This window comes from Scyliorhinus torazame, chromosome 14 (assembly GCF_047496885.1).
Source record: "Scyliorhinus torazame isolate Kashiwa2021f chromosome 14, sScyTor2.1, whole genome shotgun sequence".
NCBI lineage: Eukaryota > Metazoa > Chordata > Chondrichthyes > Carcharhiniformes > Scyliorhinidae > Scyliorhinus > Scyliorhinus torazame.
Window position 1 is genome coordinate 91,828,426 of NC_092720.1, and position 23,508 is coordinate 91,851,933.

The 23,508-nt window shown below is 47.9% G+C and overlaps 1 protein-coding gene across 7 annotated transcripts in view; it reads right to left on the reverse strand.

The window, feature by feature from the left end:
* schip1 (schwannomin interacting protein 1) overlaps positions 1-23,508 on the reverse strand; it is a 1,157,911-nt gene that overhangs the window by 62,416 nt on the left and 1,071,987 nt on the right. For all 7 annotated transcript variants that reach the window (XM_072474483.1, XM_072474485.1, XM_072474484.1 and 4 more), the window contains one exon: positions 16,353-16,471. In XM_072474483.1, coding sequence (XP_072330584.1) covers positions 16,353-16,471 — 119 coding nt within the window. The remainder of the gene's footprint in view (positions 1-16,352; positions 16,472-23,508) is intronic.

Genomic DNA, 23,508 nt, shown 5'->3' on the forward strand with positions numbered 1-23,508 from the left:
CAGGGTGCCACCCTGCCGAGCGGGCAAGCACCCGAGGGCCTCCGATCCCCTGAGGTCCCCCGATCCCCTGAGGTCCCCACGAGTGCCGTTCCATCTGGTCCCCGTTTGTGGAAACCAGCAATGAACGCCGCTTGCCCGCGGTCCCTAAGGCGAGGGAGTTCGATCCCACGCCTTGGATGGATCGTGGGAATGCATATTAGAGTGAGACTAGCAGTCTCACTCTAATATGTAGATTTGCTCAAAAGTGATCCCGACCACGATGGATGGGATTCACAACACATCGTGCGAGATCGCATTAGATCTCGCGAGGCATGGCGAGCTGGGTAGATCCCAGAAGAGGGATCTCCTGCATCAACTGGTGACGTTGCGCTGCGCTGCGCTGCCTGTCAGGCACAATGCGACCTATAGATCTTGCCCAAGATCTTTTAGCTTGAATTTCATACTTAATTTATATTCTATGACTTTAATTCTCTCTCAAGAGTGTGAGAGCTGGCAAAGTTAGACTTGTGGGCTCAACCTACATTTATACATTCTAATTGAGTCTTCAAGCAACTAAACTCTGAAGACGGGATACCCCAGCCCAGCATGTTTTCTGGTGGCCGAGGCGACTCACCTGGTGGGATCTTCTGGTCTATGACATTTTGCTTGGCACCCCCGCTGCTGGGGAACCCACTGTGTGTGTGTGTGTGTGTGTGTGGGGGGGGGGGGAGACACCACTTTCAGTGGGACTGGAAGATCTTGCCTGCAGGATGGGCTAGGAAACCTTTCTCCCCCCACCCCCAATCATTTGAGTCTCCTTGACCTTAGACAAAGGTGAACAATGCAGAGTTGGGAATCTCCGGTAGTGTTGTCCATGTGTCGTGCAAAATTCTTTCTACAGTCTTGGAGATGATTGGGAGCTGAGAGAAACTGGATAATCACGCCTCACCGAAAGATAAACAAAATCTTGCATGCAGTCCCTGGAAATGGCAACAATATTCAGATGGAGGAACTCCTCGGGCAGACAGCAATGTCGACAGCTGATAACAGCAGCAGACAAGATACAGGACCAATACCTGTTTTGTGCTGCAAGTGAACGGTCCCCTAGATTACCTAATTCACTTTCTATGTGAAATTGCCCAAGTCACAGAGCAGAGCAGCAAGAAAGAGAGATAGCAAGATGACAGGCAGAAAAATAATGAAAAAAAAACAGGCCATTGCCTTCTGATATCTTAAACCACTTCACAAACAATGTGCTGTCAATATTAACATGTAGGCAAATGCAGCAGTCAAATCGCTGTACAAAGTTCCAGAAAATTAATGCATGATCAGATTAGATGTTTTATGACTGAGTTGGCTGACTGATCAGTGTTGGCCAGCAGAACAGGTGACTCAATGCTGTTTTTTGAATAGAGGTTTGGAATTTCTCTTTTATAATGTATACTTGAAGAGGCAGATGGAGCCTGGGTTTAACATCTAATTCGAAACACGATACCACCAACAATGCAGTACTCCGTCATTATTGCGCGCTGAGACGGAATGGAACAACCAACCATGAAAGGAGAAAAACTGGACCACTTGGGATATTAAAGGCAGTAGTGCATTCCAACTGAGTTGCAAAATATTGTTTTAAGGAACTGGCAAAAAAAACCCCGCTGATTAGAGTTGTATAGAGCTGCAGCAACTGGTATTAAATCAACATATTTATGATGCTTTTAATGACAGTTCAAGATAATCACACGGTCATGCACCAAATAATTCAAGATCTTGGACTATACAATTTATCTAAATAATGTGTTGTATTAAGGGTCAAATGTTTCATTGGGTAGTTAGCGGTCAGACTGAACGGATGAGAAATTAAAGAGATATTTTTCACTCTTAGCAGTAAATCCAATTTTACAACTTTAAAGAAATTATTCTGTGTGGTAAACCACTGTATTGTATTGTACTGTTGTATTGTTACATGCCTGGGCTTGTCCCTGCTGGCGCCGAACCACAGTAGTATATAATATGTGTATTGTGGTAAACTGCCACTGTTTTGTATGTAATGTGGTAAACCACTGCCTGCTGGTTCCGCCTCCCCTCGGGCTAGGTATAAAGGTGGCTAGTCTCCACTGCTGCCTCAGTTCGGGATCCGAGGCCAGGAGGCTTTCTGTTTAGTTTATTAAAGCCTCAGTTACGTTCACCACTCGTTGTGTGTTCATTGATGGCATATCATTCTGTTAAAGGTATTCTGCCATTTTACTTGAGAGTAGGGAAACTGAAGGTTTAAAGGGAAGAGTTGAACGTTTCACCCGTTACCAAAGTAAGCTGCAGATGAGAAAAAACATTGAGCGAAAACAAAAGAGGATTTGTCCATAACTATGCAAGATGAGAGAATGTGATTATAATTACAGAGAAGGACCACTAAAGAAAAAGGGGCAGAATTTTACATTCCCCAGTTGGAGGATCTATCGGCAGCTGATGGCTGTAAAACATTTTGATGGCCTTCTCACTCAACTCCTGTCCACTCTGACATCCTAGCACTTTTACATGGGGACGGGCACCCGCCCTTGCCCCATCAGAGGCAACTTAAGTTTCAAAAACATTCATTCATTCATGAAATATGGGCGTCGCTGGCTAGGTCGCATTTGTTGCCCATCCTAATTGCCTTTGGGAAGCTGATGATGAGCTGCCTGCTTGAACTGCTGCAGTCCATGTACACCCACTGTACTCTGAGGGAGGAGTTCTACGATTTTCACCCAGTGACAGTGAAGGAACCATGCACTATTTCAAAGTCAGAATGGTGTTTGGCTTGGAGGGGAACTTCCAATTGAATGTGTTCCCATGTATCTGCTGCCCTTGTCCTTCTAGATGGTAGTAATTGTGGGTTTGGAAGGTGCTATCTAAGGAGCCTTGGTGAGTTCCTGCAGTACATCTTGTAGATGGGATACACACTGCTGCTACTGTGCGTCGATGATGGAGAGAATGGATGATTGTGGATGTAGCGCCAATGGTTTGTTCTGGCTGGTGTCAAGCCTTTTGTATGGTGTTGGAGGTGCACTCATCCAGGCAAGTGGAGAGTATTCCATCATATTATTGACTTGTGCCCTGTAGATTGTGGTCAAGCTTTGAGGAGTCAGGAGGTGTTACCCGCCACAGGATTCTTAGCATCTGATCTGTTCTTGTTGTCAGAGGGCGCGATCTAACGGCCATGATGCTCCCAAAAAGCAGCTCACTGGGCACAGTGTGGCCGTTGAAAGCTGGGAGACCCCACTCACGGGATCTACCTGGTTTGCCACGCCTCGCGAGATCCAATGGGATTTAGCGCGATGTTGCAATGTGAATTCCGCCCACAATGGGTGGAATCACTTTTTGACAAACCTGTATATTAGAGCGAGGCAGTAAGCCTCACTCGAATGTGCAGATTCCCGAGGTACACGAGGCTTTGGGATTTAAAGTCTTTGCCTCAGAGACCTCAAGCGAACTCCTTTCAGAACTGATCCCCACAGACAGGAACCAGACGGAATGGCACTCGTACGGGTCTCCCAGAGGATCGGAGACCCTCAGCTGCATGTGCTTTGGGCACGGCGGTTCCAGCCTGGCACTGCCAAGGTGCCCAGGTGGTACTGCCAGCTGGCATGGGTACTGTCAGGGTGCCAGGTTGGTACTGCCAAGGTGTCAAGCTGGAAGTTTTTTTGTGTGCACCTGATTGGGCCGTGGTTGCCCGGCTTGGATGTTGTGGGGTGCCGAGGCCCCTCCCATAGTGCGTTTGGGCTGGGCTGGGGTGGTCGAGGATTGTTTTGCCATTAAAAAATGTCGTATTGATCCCTCGCTACAATGGGGAGTTCTGGAGCGCGGAGCTCCCAGCTGTACAAGGGCTAACTGTGGTCTCAGCCACGTGTTCCTCGCTCAGGCCCCTTCAGTAATCACGTGGTTAAATGCGCTTGCGCGAGGACCTTGTTTCCTTTTGGGGAAATCGCGACCACAATATTTATATGGCTGGTCAAATTCAGTTTAAGGTCAATGTTAACCTACACTCCAGCAGAGGGCACTAGAGCGGAGTGCTGATTGGCTGTTGCGGGGGAAATTTGCATACGTCCATGTGCTCACCCTAACTTGAAGGTGTACCCGAGCAAGAAACCCATGCTGCTGATTGGCTGTTGCGGGGGAAATTTGCATACACCCGTGTCCTCACCCTAACTTGAAGGTGCACCTGAGCAAGAGACCCGAGCTGTTCAAGTGAAGACAAGCATCCAGCAGAGGGGAGTAGAGCAGAGCTGCTGATTGGCTGTTGCGGGGGAAATTTGCATACGTCCGTGTGCTCACCCTAACTTGAAGATGATTGGTGGAGGAGCTGTTGTCAAGTGACACTTAAACCCAAAACACTTCTTCAGTGTTTCCCTCCCCACCCCCTCCTCTAACCAAAAAAACAAATCAACCACTGTAAAGATCAAGAGGAAGGCTTGAGAGCAGGTAGAAGTCAAAAGAAGTTGAACCCTGACGTCACAGCCTGCAGGTAAGGATTGGCTGGTGACTGGTAAGTAGTTTTTCTTTGATTTTCCCTCAGGTGTTATCGTGTGGGGCGCAGAGGTTGCTGAGTGAGTGCTTGCTGAGAAGGGGAGTGAATAACAGGTAAGCTCTTTCTTTTTTTTATCTAGACGGGATGGCAGAGAAGGTAGTGCAATATTCCTCTTGCAGAATGTTTGAGGTGAGGGACGCCGTCTGTATCCCTGCTGAGTTCATCTGTGAGAAGTGCACCCCTCTCCAGATCCTCAGAAACCGCATTAGGGAACTGGAGCTGGAGGAACTTCGGATCATTTGGGAGGCAGAGGTGGTCATAGATAGAGGCTTCCGTAATGTAGTTACTCCGAAGAATAAAGATAGGTGGGTGACGGTGAGAGGGGCCAGGAGGAAGCAGTTAGTACAGGGATCCCCTGTGGTCGTTCCTCTTAGTAACAAGTATACCGCTTTGGATACTGTTGGGGGGGGGGGGGGGGGGGAAGAGACTTACCAGGGGTAAGCCATGGGATACAGGTCTCTGGCACAGAGTCTGTCCCTGTTGCTCAGAAGGGAAGGGGGGAGAGGAATAGAGCATTAGTCATTGGAGACTCCATAGTTAGGGGGATAGGTAGGCGATTCTGTGGGAATGAGAGAGACTCGCGGTTGGTGTGTTGCCTCCCAGGTGCCAGGGTGTGTGGTGTCTCGGATCGTGTTTTCGGGATCCTTAATAGGGAGGGGGAGCAGCCCCAAATCGTGGTCCACATAGGTACCAATGACATAGGTAGGAAAAGGGATAGGGATGTAAGGCAGGAATTCCGGGAGCTAGGGTGGAAATTTAGATCTGGGACAAAGAGTTATTATCTCTGGGTTGTTACCCGTGCCACGTGATAGTGAGATGAGGAATAGGAAGAGAGAGGAGTTGAACACATGGCTACGGGGATGGTGCAGGAGGGAGGGTTTCAGATTTCTGGATAATTGGGGCTCATTCTGGGGTCGGTGGGACCACTACAAACGGGATGGTCTACACCTGGACATGAGGGGTACCAATATCCTGGGGGGGAAATTTGCTAATGCTCTTCGGGAGGGTTTAAACTAGTTCAGCAGGTGCTTGGGTACCTGAATTGTAGCTCCAGCATACAGGAGGTTGAGAGTAGTGAGGTCATGAGTAAGGCTTCAAAGTTACAGGAGTGTACCGGCAGGTAGGAAGGTGGTTTAAAGTGCATCTTCTTCAATGCCAGGAGCATCCGGAATAAGGTGGGTGAACTTGTGGCATGGGTTGGTACGTGGGACTTCGATGTTGTGGCCATTTCGGAGACATGGATAGAGTAGGGACAGGAATGGTTGTTGCAGGTGCCGGGGTTTAGATATTTCAGTAAGCTCAGGGAAGGTGGTAAACGAGAGGGAGGGGTGGCATTGTTAGTCAAGGACAGTATTACGGTGGCAGAAAGGATGTTTGATGAGGACTCATCTACTGAGGTAGTATGGGCTGAGGTTAGAAACATGAAAGGAGAGATCACACGGTTAGGAGTTTTCTATAGGCCTCCGAAAAGTTCCAGAGATGTAGAGGAAAGGATTGCAAAGATGATTCTGGATAGGAGCGAAAGCAACAGGGTAGTTGTTATGGGGGACTTTAACTTCCCAAATATTGACTGGAAACGCTATAGTTCGAGTACTTTAGATGGGTCCATTTTTGTCCAATGTGTGCAGGAGGGTTTCCTGACACAGTATGTAGATAGGCCAATGAGAGTCGAGGTCATATTGGATTCGGTACTGGGTAATGAACCAGAACAGGCGTTAGATTTGGAGGTAGGTGAGCACTTTGGTGATAGTGACCACAATTCAATTACGTTTACTTTAGTGATGGAAAGTGATAGGTATATACCGCAGGGCAAGAGTTATATCTGGGGGAAAGGCAATTATGATGCGATGAGGCAAGACTTAGGATGCATCGGATGGAGAGGAAAACTGCAGGTGATGGGCACAATGGAAATGTGGAGCTTGTTCAAGGAACAGCTACTGCGTGTCCTTGATAAGTATGTATCTGTCAGGCAAGGAGGAAGTGTTCGAGCAAGGGAACCGTGGTTTACTAAAGCAGTCAAAACACTTGTCAAGAGGAAGAAGGAGGCTTATGTAAAGATGAGACATGAAGGTTCAGTTAGGGCGCTCGAGAGTTACAAGTTAGCTAGGAAGGACCTAAAGAGAGAGCTAAGAAGAGCCAAGAGGGGACATGAGAAGTCTTTGGCAGGTAGGATCAAGGATAACCCTAAAGCTTTCTATAGATATGTCAGGAATAAACGAATGACTAGGGTAAGAGTAGGGCCAGTCAAGGACAGTAGTGGGAAGTTGTGCTTGGGGTCCGAGGAGATAGGAGAGGTGCTGAATGAATATTTTCCGTCAGTATTCACACAGGAAAAAGACAATGTTGTCGAGGAGAATACGGAGATTCAGGCTACTAGACTAGAAGGGCTTGAGATTCATAAGGAAGAGGTGTTAGCAATTCTGGAAAGTGTGAAAATAGATAAGTCCCCTGGGCTGAATGGGATGTATCCTAGGATTCTCTGGGAAGCTAGGGAGGAGATTGCTTAGCCTTTGGCTTTGATCTTCAAGTCATCCTTGTCTACAGGAATAGTGCCAGAAGACTGGAGGATAGCAAATGTTGTCCCCTTATTCAAGAAGGGGAGTAGAGACAACCCCGGTAACTATAGACCAGTGAGCCTTACTTCTGTTGTGGGCAAAATCTTGGAAAGGTTTGTAAGAAATAGGATGTATAATCAACTGGAAAGGAATAATTTGATTAGAGATAGTAAACATGGTTTTGTGAAGGGTAGGTCGTGCCTCACAAACCTTATTGCGTTCTTTGAGAAGGTGACCAAACAGGTGGTTGAGGGTAAAGCAGTTGTATATGGATTTCAGTAAAGCGTTTGATAAGGTTCCCAACGGTAGGCTACTGCAGAAAATACAGAGGCATGGTATTCAGGGTGATTTAGCAGTTTGGATCAATAATTGGCTAGCTGGAAGAAGACAAAGGGTGGTGGTTGATTGGAAATGTTCAGACTGGAGTCCAGTTACTAGTGGTCGACCACAAGGATCTGTTTTGGGGCCACTGCTGTTTGTCATTTTTATAAATGACCTGGAGGAGGGCGTAGAAGGATGGGTGAGTAACTTTGCAGATGACACTAAAGTCGGTGGAGTTGTGGACAGTGCAGAAGAATGTTATAAGTTACAAGGGACATAGATAAGCTGCAGCGCTGGGCTGAGAGGTGACAAATGGAGTTTAATCCAGAAAAGTGTGAGGTGATTCATTTTGGAAGGAATAACAAGAAGACAGAGTACTGGGCTAATGGTCAGATTCTTGGCAGTGTGGATGAGCAGAAAGATCTCGGTGTCCATGTACATAGATCCCTGAAAGATGCCACCCAGGTTGAGATGGTTGTTAAGAAGGCGTGCGGTGTGTTAGCTTTTATTGGTAGAGGGATTGAGTTTCGGAGCCATGAGGTCATGTTGCAGCTGTACAAAACTCTGGTGCTGCCGCATTTGGAGTATTGCGTGCAATTATTGGTCGCCGCATTATAGGAAGGATGTGGAAGCATTGGAAAGGGTGCAGAGGAGATTTACCAGGATGATGCCTGGTATGGAGGGAAGATCTTATGAGGAAAGGCTGAGGGACTTGAGGCTGTTTTCGTTAGAGAGAAGAAGGTTAAGAGGTGACTTAATTGAGGCATACAAGATGATCAGAGGATTGGATAGGGTGGACTGTGAGAGCCTTTTTCCTCAGATGGTGATGTCTAGCACGAGGGGACATAGCTTTAAATTGAGGGGTGATAGATATAAGACAGATGTCAGAGGTAGGTTCTTTACTCAGAGAGTAGTAAGGGCGTGGAATGCCCTGCCTGCACCAGTAGTGGACGCGCCAATACCAAGGGCATTCAAATGGTCATTGGATAGACATATGGACGATAAGGGAATAGTGTAGATGGGCTTTAGAGTGGTTTCACAGGTCGGCGAAACATTGAGAGCCGAAGCGCCTGTATTGCGCTGTAATGTTCTCTGTTCGAAGTTCTATTATTGAACATTTAATTGCCGTTTTCTACCCAGTCCGAATTTTCAGACTTGCGGGAAGAGATTCAGAGCATGGAGAAGTCTGAAAAGTAACCCTGCTCAGTCCTCAGACTGAAAGAGGAGGGCTCCTCCATCAGCATCCTCCTTTTAACATCAGGGGCTGGATTCACTGCCCCGCTGCGCCACATTTCTGCCTCAACCCGCCGGCGGGAATCTCTGTTATGCTGGCAGGTCAATGGGGTTTCCCATTGTGGGGCAGCCCCACACCGTCGGGAAACCCTCGGGCATCGGCAAAACGGAGCATCCCGCCGGCGGAGAATCCTGCCCCAGGTCACCGCATTTAGAGTGGAGAGGGCCCAAGGTGTACAGGCACTGCTGATCATTTGCAGATATGTCGGACAGCATGTGCCGCAGGAGATTCTGCCTCAACAAGGGGATGGTGCAGGACCTGTGCCAAATCCTTGTGGAGGAGGACGATAAGCTTTGCATGGCTAAGGATTGGGAATCACTTTCTGCGCTCCCAGCAATCTGGTACAATTCAGCTCCGGTGGGGGAAGTGGTTAGCACTGCTGTCTCACACGCCAGGAATACAGGTACAAATCTAGCCTTGGGTCACTCTCTGTGTGGAGTTTGCACTTTCTCCCAGTGTCTGCATGAGTTTCCTACCGGTGCTACGGTTTCCTCCTACAGTCCATAGATGGATAGTCCCGAAGATGTGCTGTTCGGTGAATTGGATGTTCTGAATTCTCCCTCAGTGTACCTGAACAGGCGCCGGAGTATGGCGACTGGGGATTTTCATGGTAACTTCATTGTCGTGTTAATGTAAGCCTACTTGTGACGATAAGATTAGAAAAAAACAGATTAACCATGCTAAATTGCCATTAGTGCCGCTTCCGGTGGCGACATATAGGTCAGGTCTCATACTGGGTGACTCCTGCTAGACCTTTTTGTTTTTGGCCCTTTACACCCAGACTTGGGGGAAGTTTTATATGATAGGTCTTCCTTGCGGTAAGTATAGGATGGCGAAAACCCAACAAAAGAACATGGGACGAAAAGCAACGACTGCTAGTTTGCCTGAGAGCTCGAGTTCAATGGGAGGAAAGATGGCGTGAGCAAGCTCGCCGGTTGAGGCTGCACCCATTACGGTGGACATGCTGGCTGAGGTAATGAGTGGAGTTTGAGCAGCAGTATGGCATGCATTTCGAGCGGCACAGGGAGATGGTGGGAATGCTCAAATAATTAGTGGACGATACGTTGGCCCCAATAAAGAAGGCTCTTGGAAAGATGTCGACGGCAGTGCTGGAGCATGGAGAGGTGTTGAAGGGTATGAGGGGAGCGGACCCATGGCGGTTCTTACATCCAGGGGGTAATGAGTATTCCTTTCTTTCGCTAATATGTACTCAAGGATTGACTTCTTATTTTTAAAGAAATATTTTTATTGAAGGCATTTTTCACATATACAAACATGCAAAAGCCAAACTTCGGCAACAGGTAACACTCCTGCCCATATCCCCTCCCCCTATCACCTCCAAGCCCACCTCGTTCTATTTCTTTCAAGCATTGACTTCTTTATTATGGCAAGGTCGTTGTTGTCAGGGGGGGGGGGTGAGGAAAGCAGAATACTCGGCGATGGTTAATTCGGATCATGTTCTGCATTTGGTGGATGTGGTCCTTGAAAAGGGGCCTGCACAGAGGCCGGCGTGGAGGTTGGATATGGGGCTGCTTGCGGGTCCGTGTTTTTGTGCAAGGATGGGAAAGGTGATTGATGAAATATGTGGGGTGCAATAAGAATGAGGAAGTCTCGCCGCCGGTTCTCTGCCCATGAGAAGAGGGGGAGCTGAAGGTGGCGGCGCTGGATGCGGAGAAGACGGCAGGGGGGAGTGGGCAGTCGCAGTGGCGGAGGTTGGCATGGCACAACCAAGAGAGCCCCCGGTGCATTGTGATGTGCCTATGGCATCTGAGTCACCCCCACCCCATCGCCCCACACCACGCTTACCCACAGTCTAACTATGCGTCATGTCTTTTGTCTTGCAGGGTCGCCTCCCAACGAGGCAGGACAGGCTGTTGTCCCCCATCCCCAGCCACTGCCCTGCGACCCACTGCGCAACGGGGCGAGGCTGTTCGAGGTCCCACGCATCCTCACCCCCCGTCGCAATCCCGCAACACCCCGGAGCACGAGTCTGGGGACGACACTGGCTTTTCATCACTGCTGTCACCGGCACCCTCCACCATCGCAGAGACACTCACCTTTGTTGGGCATGTTAGTGAAGAGGCTCGCACCACATACATGCAGCAATATGTCAGATGGAGAGGGGTGGCTGGTCAGAGGTCGACCCAACATCAGGGACAAGCTGCCATCCAGACGGGTCTCACGTTTCTGGAAAGGGCGGTCACATCAATGTTAGCGATGCAGGCGCAGAATCGGAGACTACAGGAGGGGGTGTCAGCAACCATCCAACGCCTGCAGGTGCAGCTGAAGGAGTCCAACTGCCTGTAGGAGCAGGAGGCAGTGCCAAAAATACGCGCCACCCAGGCCAACACCGCACGTATGCCATTTGCGGTAGAGGCCTTGGGTGCAAAGGTATCGGCCATGGATCAGGATGTCCACGGCCTGGGGCACAGTGTTGCGGGCGGTGACTGAGCCACATGAGCCATGTACCAGGGCCACATGGACATTGCTGTGGTGCTGCAGAGCGTGGCCCATTCACCAGTGACTGCAGGCATCGGGAACATTTGCCCGGTGCTGGCTGACCTGCACCAGACACAGAGGGACCCGGCACAATCATGAATGACGTGAGGCGCTGGAACATGGCATTCAACTGGGCGTCCAGCTCAATGTTCGGCTGACGTGCAATTCTCCGCCTGATTGCGGTTCGCGATTCCGGCGACGACTGATGGGGAATCCAAGCCGAAGTGTGGCTGAATATTGATGTGGATTTCACTCAAAATGCTGGCAGGAATCACCCTGCCAATCCAGTCCAAAATTACATTCAGACATTTTTTTGTTGAATCGCACCCACAGTCTCCCAAACGGAGAATCATGGGCGGGATTCTCTGATCCTGAGGCTAAGTGTTGACGCCGTCGTAAACGCTGTCGTGTTTCAAGGCAACGTCAACAGACCTCCAGGTGCAGCGATTCTGAGCCCCTCAGTAGGCCAGCACGGCACTGGAGCGACCCACGCCATTCCAGCTGCCGATACCGGCGTCAAATGGGTGCCGGTGCCGTGGGTCTGCGCATGCGCACTGCGACCGGCGCGATGGCTTCCTTCTCTGCGCCGGCCCCGATGCAACATGGTGTAGGGCTACAGGGGCCGTCGCGTAGCAAAAGAGGCCCCCAGCCCGAGAGGCCGGCCTGCCGATCGGTAGGCCCCGATCGCAGGCCAGGCCACAGCGGAGCCCCCCCGCCACCCCCCCCCCCCCGGCCCCCCCCCCCGGGGGGGGTCGGACCCCCCCTCCCCCATTGCCGCCCCGGGAAGGCTGCACGCTGAGGTCCCCCCGGGTAAAACCACACGTGGACGGCGCCAGTGGGCGTCGGATTTTTTTTGCGGCCACCGGGCCCATCCCGGGCGGAGAATCGGCGTGGGGGCCAGGTAGAGCATCCCCCAACCGGGGCCAATTCTCCGCTCACCGGAGAATCGGCGGTCTGGCGTCGGGGCAGCATCGCGCGATTCGCGCCCGGCCCAGCGAGTCTCCAGCCCGGCGTGGGCTGAGAGAATCCCACCCCTAGTCTATAATCTTTAAATATTGTTCCTAGAAACTACTTAATTAAAATAAAAATAAACATTGCAATTTCTGACGCTATCTAAATTGAGCAATACATTTTCAGTGGAAGGAAATGAAGCAAGTCACCAACTTGAATTGTAAGCTGCAGGTCACTGTTAATTTATTTTCAATAAAGGGTCTACTATAGATTTATTCCCAGCCATGGGAATTTGCTATTCCCGCCGGCAGAACACTCTCCCGCACGCAGGTTTCCCAGCGGAAATGGGAAATCCCATTGACAAGCGGTGGGAAAAGGCAATCCCGCCACGCAGAAGGCTGATAATGGCTGGTGTGGAGTTCCTGACGCTTTAATGTTTATTGGTTCCAATTAGTTTTGTGGATGTTGAAATTTAAAAAAAAAGTAAAACCTTATTGCACTACAATGTAGAATTCCTGCAGTTCCAATGCCACTTGGAGGGAATGAGAGACGAACACTATAAATAACTTGTGCTATGTTGACCAGATAACAAAAAAGTGACATTAAAGATAGTGTGAGTGCTTTCATCAAAGGAATTTTGAGACACCATACAACTAGGCTATTTGTTTTTACGCAATTCGACTGATGTCGACAATTTGGCCGCAGAGAGCATTTAAGTTCATGCATCAGGCTGAATTGACAACATGCCTATTGAATACAAATGTGGCTTATAGATCTATGTACAAAGTAACAGGGGGTAGTAATTGAATGTAAACATGAAATTATTATTTATTAGAAGGACTGACCAGAGAAATGGAGTGACTGGTATGAGAAGAGATGAACCACGCGCTGCGTTGCCTTTTGAGAAAGTTGCTGGGGACTTGCAGGGGGGGGGGGGGGGGGGTGGGGGACACCACCCATCAATTAAAAATTCCAGGATGGGGGATTCTCCGGCCAACCCATGGCGTGTTTTCTGCCGGTGGAGGTGACACGCCATTGGCTGCCGGCGGGATCTTCCGGTCCCACCGATGCCTACGGCATTCAGTGTGCTGGAGAACCTGATGCAAGGAGTTATCAGCAGTACCAGAAACCCTGCCCGCGGGACGGGCCAGAAAATCCGGCCACATGTTTATGATTTCACAGATTAATGTGACAGAGACTCCAATAACTCGCACCACCTAATGTGCTGGGATTTGAAGCATAAAATCGGGACAGGTTTTTTTTGAACATAATAGCCTATGCTTCCCACTTTTGTGCTACCATCTCAGGACTCTGCAAAGGACTGATACATGACCCTTTGCTCTTTGTTAACTTTATCCAAAGACATAAAATTAGCTTCCACTTTTTTCAACCCAACACCCATTCTTGAATGAACCACAACTGCCTCAATTAAACACAGCGAAGTCTAAAGTCATTAGCCCTTGTATTTATTCTGTCCCTTTGCCACCGGCTCCATCCCATTTGCCTGTTCGTAATTTCAGTTTGAACCAGACGTCTGCCACCTCACTGTCCTATTTGGCCTAAAGCTAAGCTTTCGATTATATTTCCTCTCAATCATGCAGACTGCCTATTTTCACTCCTGTAACATTTTAACTCCCCCTTGTAGATGCTGACTTTTCACTCATCATAATTATGTGAGGCAAGACAAGGTTCAGGTTGACGAGTTTTTGGGAAAATAAATCAGTTATCCAAATTGACACAATCCAGAAACTTAGCCCCAGAGGTTTCTCCCCCGTAAAGCCAGCTGTTTCAGGGATGTTATTGCAAAATGTGATCAATCTCCCAGCACTCTGCCAGGTAACTAGTCTTTATGTCTAAGAATCAGGAGTGAGTGCCTGCTGTTTAATAAGCAAGCCAGCTACTGGCTGGAATTCTCCGGCCATGGGAATTCGCACGCAGGTTTCCCAGCGGAAATGGGAAATCCCATTGACAAGCGGTGGAAAAGGCAATCCCGCCACCAGAAAACGGCACGCTGCTGAGAAACAGACAGCTGGGGGACGGGAGAATTCAGCCCACTGTTCTCATTAGCCAGACACATTCATTTCTCAAGATAAAGGAGGCAGAGCAGTGGGAAGTAATTAATTCCCATGGAAATCAATTGAGTGGCAGTTAAAATTCCCCAGGCCACAATGGTGCCACCAGGTGTTTACAAGCTACAATTTTTACCTGCCCTACGTGGAGGGATCACTTTGGGCCTCATTGTTCTTCTAGTTAGCCCAGCATGAGAATGGATCTGGTCAAACGAAGCTAAAATCGTTACGTTTCAATGTGTTAATTTCCTGCGGAAGGAATTGGCATGCACCTACTGGTCTGACAAGGAAATTAATGGGGTCCCTTCCTGAAATCTTACTCCCACAATCCCCATGCATCAGTCCAGTAGCCAATCCTGCAGACCTGCATCCTCTGGGTCACATGAATTTGCACTGCCCCCTTCCCAAACCAGGTGAGAAGCTAGAAGAAGGCATATAAATAAGTTAAAATATTGTGGAGTGCTTTTTGATGGAACAGGTGAGTCTTGCAAAATGCATCTACTGAAAATTGATCCTCAGTTAAAATTGGGGCCAAGGTCTCCGGTTGGTAAGGCGAAGCAGGAATCCCAACTCGTTTTTCCATTATCTAAGCCAGAGGCACAATCATCTGAATAACAATTAGACGCTAAAGCTGAGGCAAGGATCACCTGTATGCTACGCTTTTCTGGTCTCTCTTGATTTTAGTAATATTAATCTGGCCAATAGTCCTCCAAACATTTTCCACTTGTTTCTCCCAAGCTACAAGTACACCATCCCACACACTCTTCTCTTCCCCCCCGCCCCCACCCCCCCCCCCCCCTCCCCCCGCCAGCCCCTTATGTACTCAGATGTGTTGAAATTCAAACACATAGCACTTTTTTTCTATTACAGCTTGTCTTTTCTATCATTTCAAATGGTGGAACTTCATGTTGTTTGTCCTCTCTCCTATAATGTTGGATTAAAAAAAAAAAATCAGGTCCAGAGTCATGCAATTGCTATCTCCTGATTCACCTCAATCATTTTAAAATTTCCGTCAAACTTTCAAGTGTCAGTCTGGCTCAATGGTTGCACTATTCCCTGGGAATCAGAAGGTTGTGGATTTAAGCTGCTATGCAACACTTGAGCATTTTACCAAGGCTGACAGTACTGCTGTATGGAGTTATATTGTTGTAAAATATTGTTATATTGTTGAACAAGTTGCTAATTTATCTTTACCATGTAACAAGAAACAAACCATATGTTACTGAAGGAAAATAACAATAAATTTAGTTACACGATTTAACTTTCCATCAAATTGTTAGTAAAGTAGACCAAAGAAAAAATATCAATATATAGGATGGGATTCTCCTGTTCTCCAGCCTTGTGTTTCTCGGCAGCACGTCGTTCGCTGGAGGTGGGATTCTCTTTTCCCCTCGCTGGTCAATGGGATTTCCCATTAAAGCCACCCCACGCCACTGGGAAACCCGCGGGAGGATGTGCGCTGCCAGCGGGAAATGTGATCCCAATGGTTGGAGAATTCCAGCCATAATAATTCTGGTAATGTAGTGGAATAAAAAGTCTTGATCAGATTTGCACAAGGCCAGAGCTTCCCTGACAGCTCATGCTGCGATGCCCTGCCCCGTACTGTAGTCATTCATCAGTTTAGTTCTGACCATTGCGAAGCAATGCATGCTCCACTACTGGCATGGGAACTGCAAAGGGAGTCTTGCAAACAATGTAGGACCCCAATGTGCCTCGTGAAGCAAGGCCCTGCCTGTTTTGTTTGGCACACTGGCCACCCACTTAGTGGTTCGTCTGAAATCATACTGGGTGGCTAAAAAGTGGATTCTGAAAAAGAATGAATATTTGCCAGTCATTCAGTTTTTAGGGTAAATACAGCAGACATTCCTGTTCCCATTCAGAATATGAACAGAGACCATTAAGAGTCATCTACCAATGCGCTATCCTTTTTTAATTTAGGGTGTAGTATAGAAAGAGATAGGAATGGAATTCACCAAAATAAGAGGAGAAAGAATGGTTACAAACGAATTTCAAAAATCAGATGGTGGAGAACGATATTGGCAAGTGAAAAATTGATTAACTGCCCTCCAAAAATATTTCCATCAAATCACCTGCACTCCAAAACCTTTATTTCCAACACTTACCGTGAAGACAGGCTCGGTTTGCCACTCTTGCTACAGCTCGTGTATATCCCTGGGCCATCGTCAAAGAAACTACCCAGTGCCAACTTCTGTCGGATTGATTCCCTCTCATTTTTTTGGGCCTGAAAAATAAACAGGAAGATGTTTCAGCTACATTAACTGTAATGATGACGGCGAGTATCAGGTTTTTTGAATTATCACCATCACAAAATATTCCATTATGTCAACTAGATACAACCCTCTTGCCGGTTATCTACTGTCTATAACGTTTAAGGTACTAGTTACAGATCATCGTGGATAGCACAATTGCTTCACAGCGCCAGGGTCCCAGGTTCGATTCCGGCTTGGGTCTCTGTCTGTGCGGAGTCTGCACATCCTCCCCGTGTGTGCGTGGGTTTCCTCCGGGTGCTCCGGTTTCCTCCCACAGTCCAAAGATGTGCAGGTTAGGTGGATTGGCCATGGTAAATTGCCCTTAGTGTCCAAAATTGCCCTTAGTGTTGGGTGGGGTTTACTGGGTTATGGGGATAGGATGGAGGTGTTGACCTTGGGTAGGGCGCTCTTTCCAAGAGCCGGTGCAGACTCGATGGGCCGAATGGCCTCCTTCTGCACTGTAAATTCTATCTAATAACCTCCTAACTATTTTGTTAACCTCCTAAACTATTTCTGTCATATTTCCCATGGAGTTCGACGGGGAAACCATTATTGATCTCCCCGTGGGACTCGTGGAGTACGTGCTTCCCAGGTATGGGGCCGAGGTCAACTCCCTATGTGCTCACATAAAAGCAGGCCCAAACAGAGCCTGGTGTGGTTAGTCCTCCCAACTAGGATTGTACTGGGAGCGATATGCTGCATTATGCAGACTTTGTAAATAGTGCAAATAAATCTATGTTTGTTTACAGCCAGCCTCCTCGGAATCATTAAAATTTCTTCCCTGCTACTTTTCACTTGACTGAAAGTATCCATTAAAGTGGTTAAACCACCATTTCTGTTACAAAATTGGAGTACTGGTAGCTGTAACATGATTATTCACTGCCACAGGCCAAGTTCCTTGCATATCACCATTACTTATATTGCGTACGATGCTGTGATATCTACTTTTGCCAATGACGGCAAAAGACACAAAGCTGTCATACAATCGACCTTGCAGTTGGTAGCACTATCAGTACAGTAATGGACTACAAGCAAAAGATAAAATGGTCAAATCATTGTTCGCTGAACCAGTTACACCAATTTGCAACTGCAGCATTAAGTGACACATCAGTTGTGACAATGGGTAGAATCTTCTGCTCCAACAGAAGGCGAGGTAAGAGACAGGTGGGCCTGAAAATTAGGTGGGTTGGCATCAGGTCGGATTCCCAACACCATCCTGCCTCCAGCAGAAGTAAGTTCTGTGCGGGAAGACCCATGCTAGGCCTTCTCACCCCACCGCCACTCGAGACCCATAAGTGGTCAGAAAACGACCATGATCAAGGGCACGGACATGGAACAGGAGAGTGTCCGTTGACAGCAGTTTCTGGCTGCTGCCCTCCATGGTCCCCCCTCTCCCCAAGGCCTCAACCACACAATTACTGTTTACACTCCAGGTGGTCTCCCAGCAGCAGCCAAGGCCTCCTCCGTGGCGCTGCTGAATGCAAGGGCCGTCGGTCTTTTGAGTGGCTGGCATCTTAAGGCGTGCAGGATATCATATCCCAGGGTCTCCAGTCAGGAGGATGGCCTGTCGCTTGCCTGATAGACAAAGATATGGTGGGCCTTCTTCATATGAGTTCAGCAGGGGTACCTTGCCGCTTTTTTTGTCAGTGCATGCGACACTCGCCGTTACCGGAAGATTCCACTTCCTATTTCTGTAGACTCTATCCATCAATTGCAGGGTAATACTAATTGGGGCCATGTAAAAGAACGTTAGGAAGAAGCTAGTAAGAACACCCATTGACTGCATTTATAATGGAGCGATTGCAATTTTGTCTTAAAGCAGAAGGTTTAACAACAACATTTCCAGGTGTACTCCATAATGAGTTAAATTCCAATATTGTGGGACTGGCTCCTCCAGGAAATTTTAAACTGGGACAAGTATCTGGTATTGTACTGTCGCTTTTCCAAACAGTAACAGGTAAGTCAAAAGGAACAGGCATGGTGCTTTTCTATTATGCTCTAGGACATATCAAAGATTCTGAATCATTTTTCTGGACTTTATCTAGCATTACATTACCTTTGGGGTCTCCATGCATAATCTATGCAACATGCCATCACAATGTGAAAGGCCATACCAGGCAGTACTGCCGGACATCTCCCAAATCGATCCAGACGCCTGAATCATTCCTTCAAATTGCCTCCCATGTATAATGATGATTCAGATGACTGAATGGGGCTTGCCATTGTGCTGTTTCACGAAAGTCCTGGGAAAGTATACAAGCACCATCAGCCAAAGCTGTGGAGGATAATCACTATCTACAGGGGCTTTTCAGGATAGAAAGAATTCTGATACTGCACGGTTTCTCGGTGGCACGGAGGCACAGTGGTTAGCACTGCTGCCTCACAACGCCAGGGACCCGGGTTCGATTCCGACCTCGGGTTACTGTCTGTGTGGAGTTTACACATTCTCCCAGTGTCTGCTCCGGTTTTCTCCCACAGTCCAAAGGTGTGCAGGTTAGGTGGATTGGCCATGCTGAATTGTCCCTCAGTATTCAAAAAGGTTAGCTGGGTGGGGAATTGGGCCTAGGTAGGGTGCTCTTTCAAACAGTTGGTGTAGACTCGATGGGCTGAGTGGCCTCCTTCTGCACTGTAGGGATTCTATGATTGAAGGCATTGTGGCAGATGCCATGGGAGGAAGCAAGATAAGTTAGTGTTGCTGCTTACAAACCAAACAGTTGGGAAGATGTTGGGCTGGATTTTTTGGTTCCCCAGCCGCATGTTTCTCAGAAGCGTGCCATTCCCTGGCAACAGGATTCTATCTTCCGGCCACTAGACAATAAGATTTTCCATTGACGCTACCCCCCCCAGCAATTAATGCACAGTTGTTTGGCTTATGTTATAGATGTTCCCAGTGAAATCCTGGATGGATTCCATTGAACAGACATGGCAGAACAGTGCATTCAATAGAGGTGGAGTAGTGGTCTGTAGCTGCTATTGACCCAAGGCTGGTTAATCTCGGCTTTAGAGTACATGGGGGTAAGTAGATCAGATATGGGGTCAGATCAGGGGGTGGGAAGTCAACTGAATTTGGTGGGGGAAATGGGGAGAGAGGAGATGTGCAGGCTAAGGGAGGGAACTCTCGATCTCCCTAGCCCACAACAGCACTGATAAGGTCTGCTGGGTCCAGACGTCCTTGTTTCCGTCCAGCTGCTGACTTTCCTGAGCTCTGGGAAACCTGGCCACAGCCCTTAAATTTAGAAATGTGCTAAAATTTGTGACACGCAGACTCATTAAATATTTAAATGATGGGCCTGCTTCTGAAGAGCACGTTAGTCACCCAATCTTGTCCGATTAGAAAGGTGCACGATAGGAGGTGGATTGGAGTCAGATTTCCCCTTTTCTGAACGAATAGCTCTGACCCCTGCCAACCTGGTTTGGGGCGGGGGGAATAAAATATTTCCCAAAAATTTTGCAATAGCGTGGCTTTTCAAATTTACTTTCACCTTTCTCCCAGAACCTTGTACCTGGCATGCTGATCATTGGAAGGGTGAAAAAATGGCTAAGAATCCAACATAATGGCCTCCTGTTTCATTTTCCAACACTATATGACTGAATTCTAATTCTCTTCTCTTACCTAGTGGTGCATTAAGATAGTCTTTTGCTCGTTTTCATAGCTAGTAATTCCTGGAACAGGTCTCCAGTCTGTCGTCAGGGACTTACAGCTTGAGAGGCATCACTCCGCATCAAGACGAGGCCATTAAATTTCGCGAGAGGCCTCTCACAAGATTTGCGAAGCTCAGAATGTCTCGCGAAACCCAACGAGATCTCTGCACTGTAAATTCTATAATTTGATGATTGATTCTATGATCTCACGAGACTTTGCGATCTGGATCTTACCCTTGCTGGGTGAGATCCAGATTTGTATATTTAAGTGAGCAGTTATGCTCATTTAAATATACCCAGCACCTTGGCACGGTCAGGGTTCCTGTGTGGCACTGCCAGGCTGGCAATGCCATGGTAACTGGGTGCCAGGGATCGGGTCCGGGGTGCTCTGCCCTTATGAGGTGGGGTGAGGGGGGACCCGAGGACTCCCTTGCAGGTTAGTTGGGTCCAGAGGCCACGTTGGGGATGCGGGGGGGGGGGGGGGGCAGAGATATTGGGGTGGCATTTAAAATGGCATCCCGATCTCGGTGGTAAATGCGGCTTCAGTGGGGCGTTCCCAACTGCCGCCAAAAAGAGTCCCGTTTGATAGCGGGGTCGTTCACAGTGCTGCAGGTGAAACACCCTGCTAAATGTGCCCAAAACGGGCACAATTTTATGTTTTTTGAGCAGTAAATCGCACCCCAGGAGTTCTCCCGCTCTTACCGCCAGCCAAGGCATGTTTGAAGGATTTGCAAATTGACACACTCAACCTGTTTGGCCGTGTTATGAATCCACTTTTCTCGGTCATCAAGTCCTGGGTGGGACTCAAACTTGGGAGCTTCTCGCTCCAAGGAAGGGACCTACTACAGTTTCATATATAGCAAAGTGTAATTAAGACTCTCCCCAAATCTAGGCTACAATACAAATAAAAATTAAGTTTAAGCATCTTGGTTAATTTTTCAATAGTCTGATATTTAACCACCATGCCATTTTTTTCAAGTAGCAGAATTTTAAATGTATATAATGTGTATGCCAAGAACAATCCCTACTATCAAATTTTAAATGCTATATTTGAAAATGTCAACGTGCACATCTAAATTAATTACTTAATTCTATAATTTAATGAGGAACTACGACAAATTTGCTTTGTACTTCTTGAAATATTGTTTTAGTGTTTCCTTCAATGTCTGCTGAGCGTTTGGGTTCTAGTTCATAAGTGGCAATCATTCCACATTCCTTAATGTAGAATTACAAATGGCTGCAAATTAATCTTCAAGAAAGTTGCTCTGACATGTTAAATAATGTTCAGAAAATACAGTTGACCATTTTTTCAACTGGCAATCCTTCATCAACTGCAGTTAAATGTGTTTTCTGGCAACAGAATTTAATTTGTTTTGTGCGATAGGCAGTAACGTTTGTCACAGGAATATCATACAATCCATCCAGATCAACGATGGTTGAAATAATGATAAAAAGTATATGTGCCAAATATAGGTGATAGAATGCCAAGGGAATCGGACATGGATTTATGGAGGTCCGAACTAAAGGCTTTCATAGTTGGAATGTGAAATAGAAAACAAAAGGAGTCCATGGTGCCAGCCGTTGACATGGCAGAATGCTTTCGATTCAGCGAGTAGCTTCGAAACCGCAGAACTACCTACCCCACAAACCTTCAGTTCTTAGTCAAGCTGTTACCAAGTTTCTGAAGGACACAGAGTGTGCTCCTTAAGGATATTGCAAACTTTGGGCACAATTTCAATCATGATACCTATTGCTCCAGCACAGAAGGCACCAATAGTGGCCGTGAATGACAAGAAGTCCATGGCCCAGACAGGCTCCCAGCTCAATGCCTTCACAGGGTGCACATTGTCAAACACCTTGGACGGATGGAAACTGGAACAGATCCCGGTCTCAGTATTCATGGCTTGATTAATTTTCTACCCCTCCTTGGAAGTGTTAAGCCTCTGCAATAACTCTTGATTAATTAACCAGCTGTACTAACAATAGAACATACATACAGTGCAGAAGGAGGCCATTCAGCCCATCGAGTCTGCACCAACCCACTTGAGCCCTCACCTCCACCCTATGCCCATTACCCAATAACCCCTCCTAACTGTTTTGGTCATGAAGGGCAATTTATCATGGCCAATCCAGCTAACCTGCATGTCTTTGGACTGTGGGAGGAAACTGGAGCTCCCGGAGGAAACCCACGCAGACACGGGGAGAACATGCAGGCTCCGCACAGACAGTGACCCAGCAGGGAATTGAACCTGGGACCCTGGCGCTGTGAAGCCACAGTGCTAGCCACTTGTGCTACCGTGCTGCCCTCTGAAAACGGTAACTTTTGAGGTGCAAGAGAAACTATGATTTGGATTCCCCACTGCCCACCACCGGTAGCGAAGTTCCCGATGCAGCAGAGAATCCAGCGTTGGCCACAAAATGGGACCAGTATCCGCGGGGCGCAAACCTCGATGCACACCACATCAAAGACAGTTAAGTGCCTTTTGCAGAAAAAAAAAGAGGAAGGGAGAGCACTGAACGGTCTTTGATGTGATCCAGGAAGTTAATCGTTGCTAGATATTTATAAACATTGCAGTTAGTTTCACAGCTGACTACTTGAAATCGACTCCGGGTGAATGGAAATTAGATTACACAATCCAGACAGCTGGCTGTGCATGGGGGCTGTCAATCACAGCCTAGTAAAATCAATTTAACAGAAATGAATGAAAGTACAGCAGATGAAAGATCTGAGGGGGTCTAGCTTCTCAGCTGATGTAGTTTTCTCTTTCTAGGAATTTACAGGTGCTGCTTGCTCTGCCTTGCCAGCAGGTGTATTGCACAGGTGAGTTTTAAAGCAGTGATGTTTTTCATCGTCTCTGCCTGGATTGTTCTCTAGTTTCCAGGCAGGGGTCTCAGTAGCGGGGGACTTCCAGGCAGGGGTTTCTATAATGGGGAAGCTTCTAGGCAGGGGTTTCTGTAATTGGGGGGATTCAGTGCAGGGGTCTCTATAAAGGGTAGGTTTTCTGGTGGGGGTCTCAGTAATTGGGGGGGGGGGGTGTTGTGGTAGGGGGCTATCTTATGGGGGAATTCTTGTGGGGATCTCTGTAATGGGTGGGTCTCTAGTGGATGGGGTTTCTGGTGGGGGGGGGCTCTATTATGGGGTTTCTCTTATGGGGGGGGGGGATTTCTGTTGTGGGTCTTTTATGGGGAGTCTCTGGAGAGGTCTCTTATATGAAGAGGTTTCTGGTGGGAGTCTCTCTTATGGGGGTTTTCTGGTGGCTGTCTCTCTCTGTAATGGAAGGGCCTCTGTGATGCATGCCGGGTCACCTTCGTACCGTGGGTGTAGGGCGGGGTGATGTGACCCAGAAAATTGCCTGGTGGGTAAAGG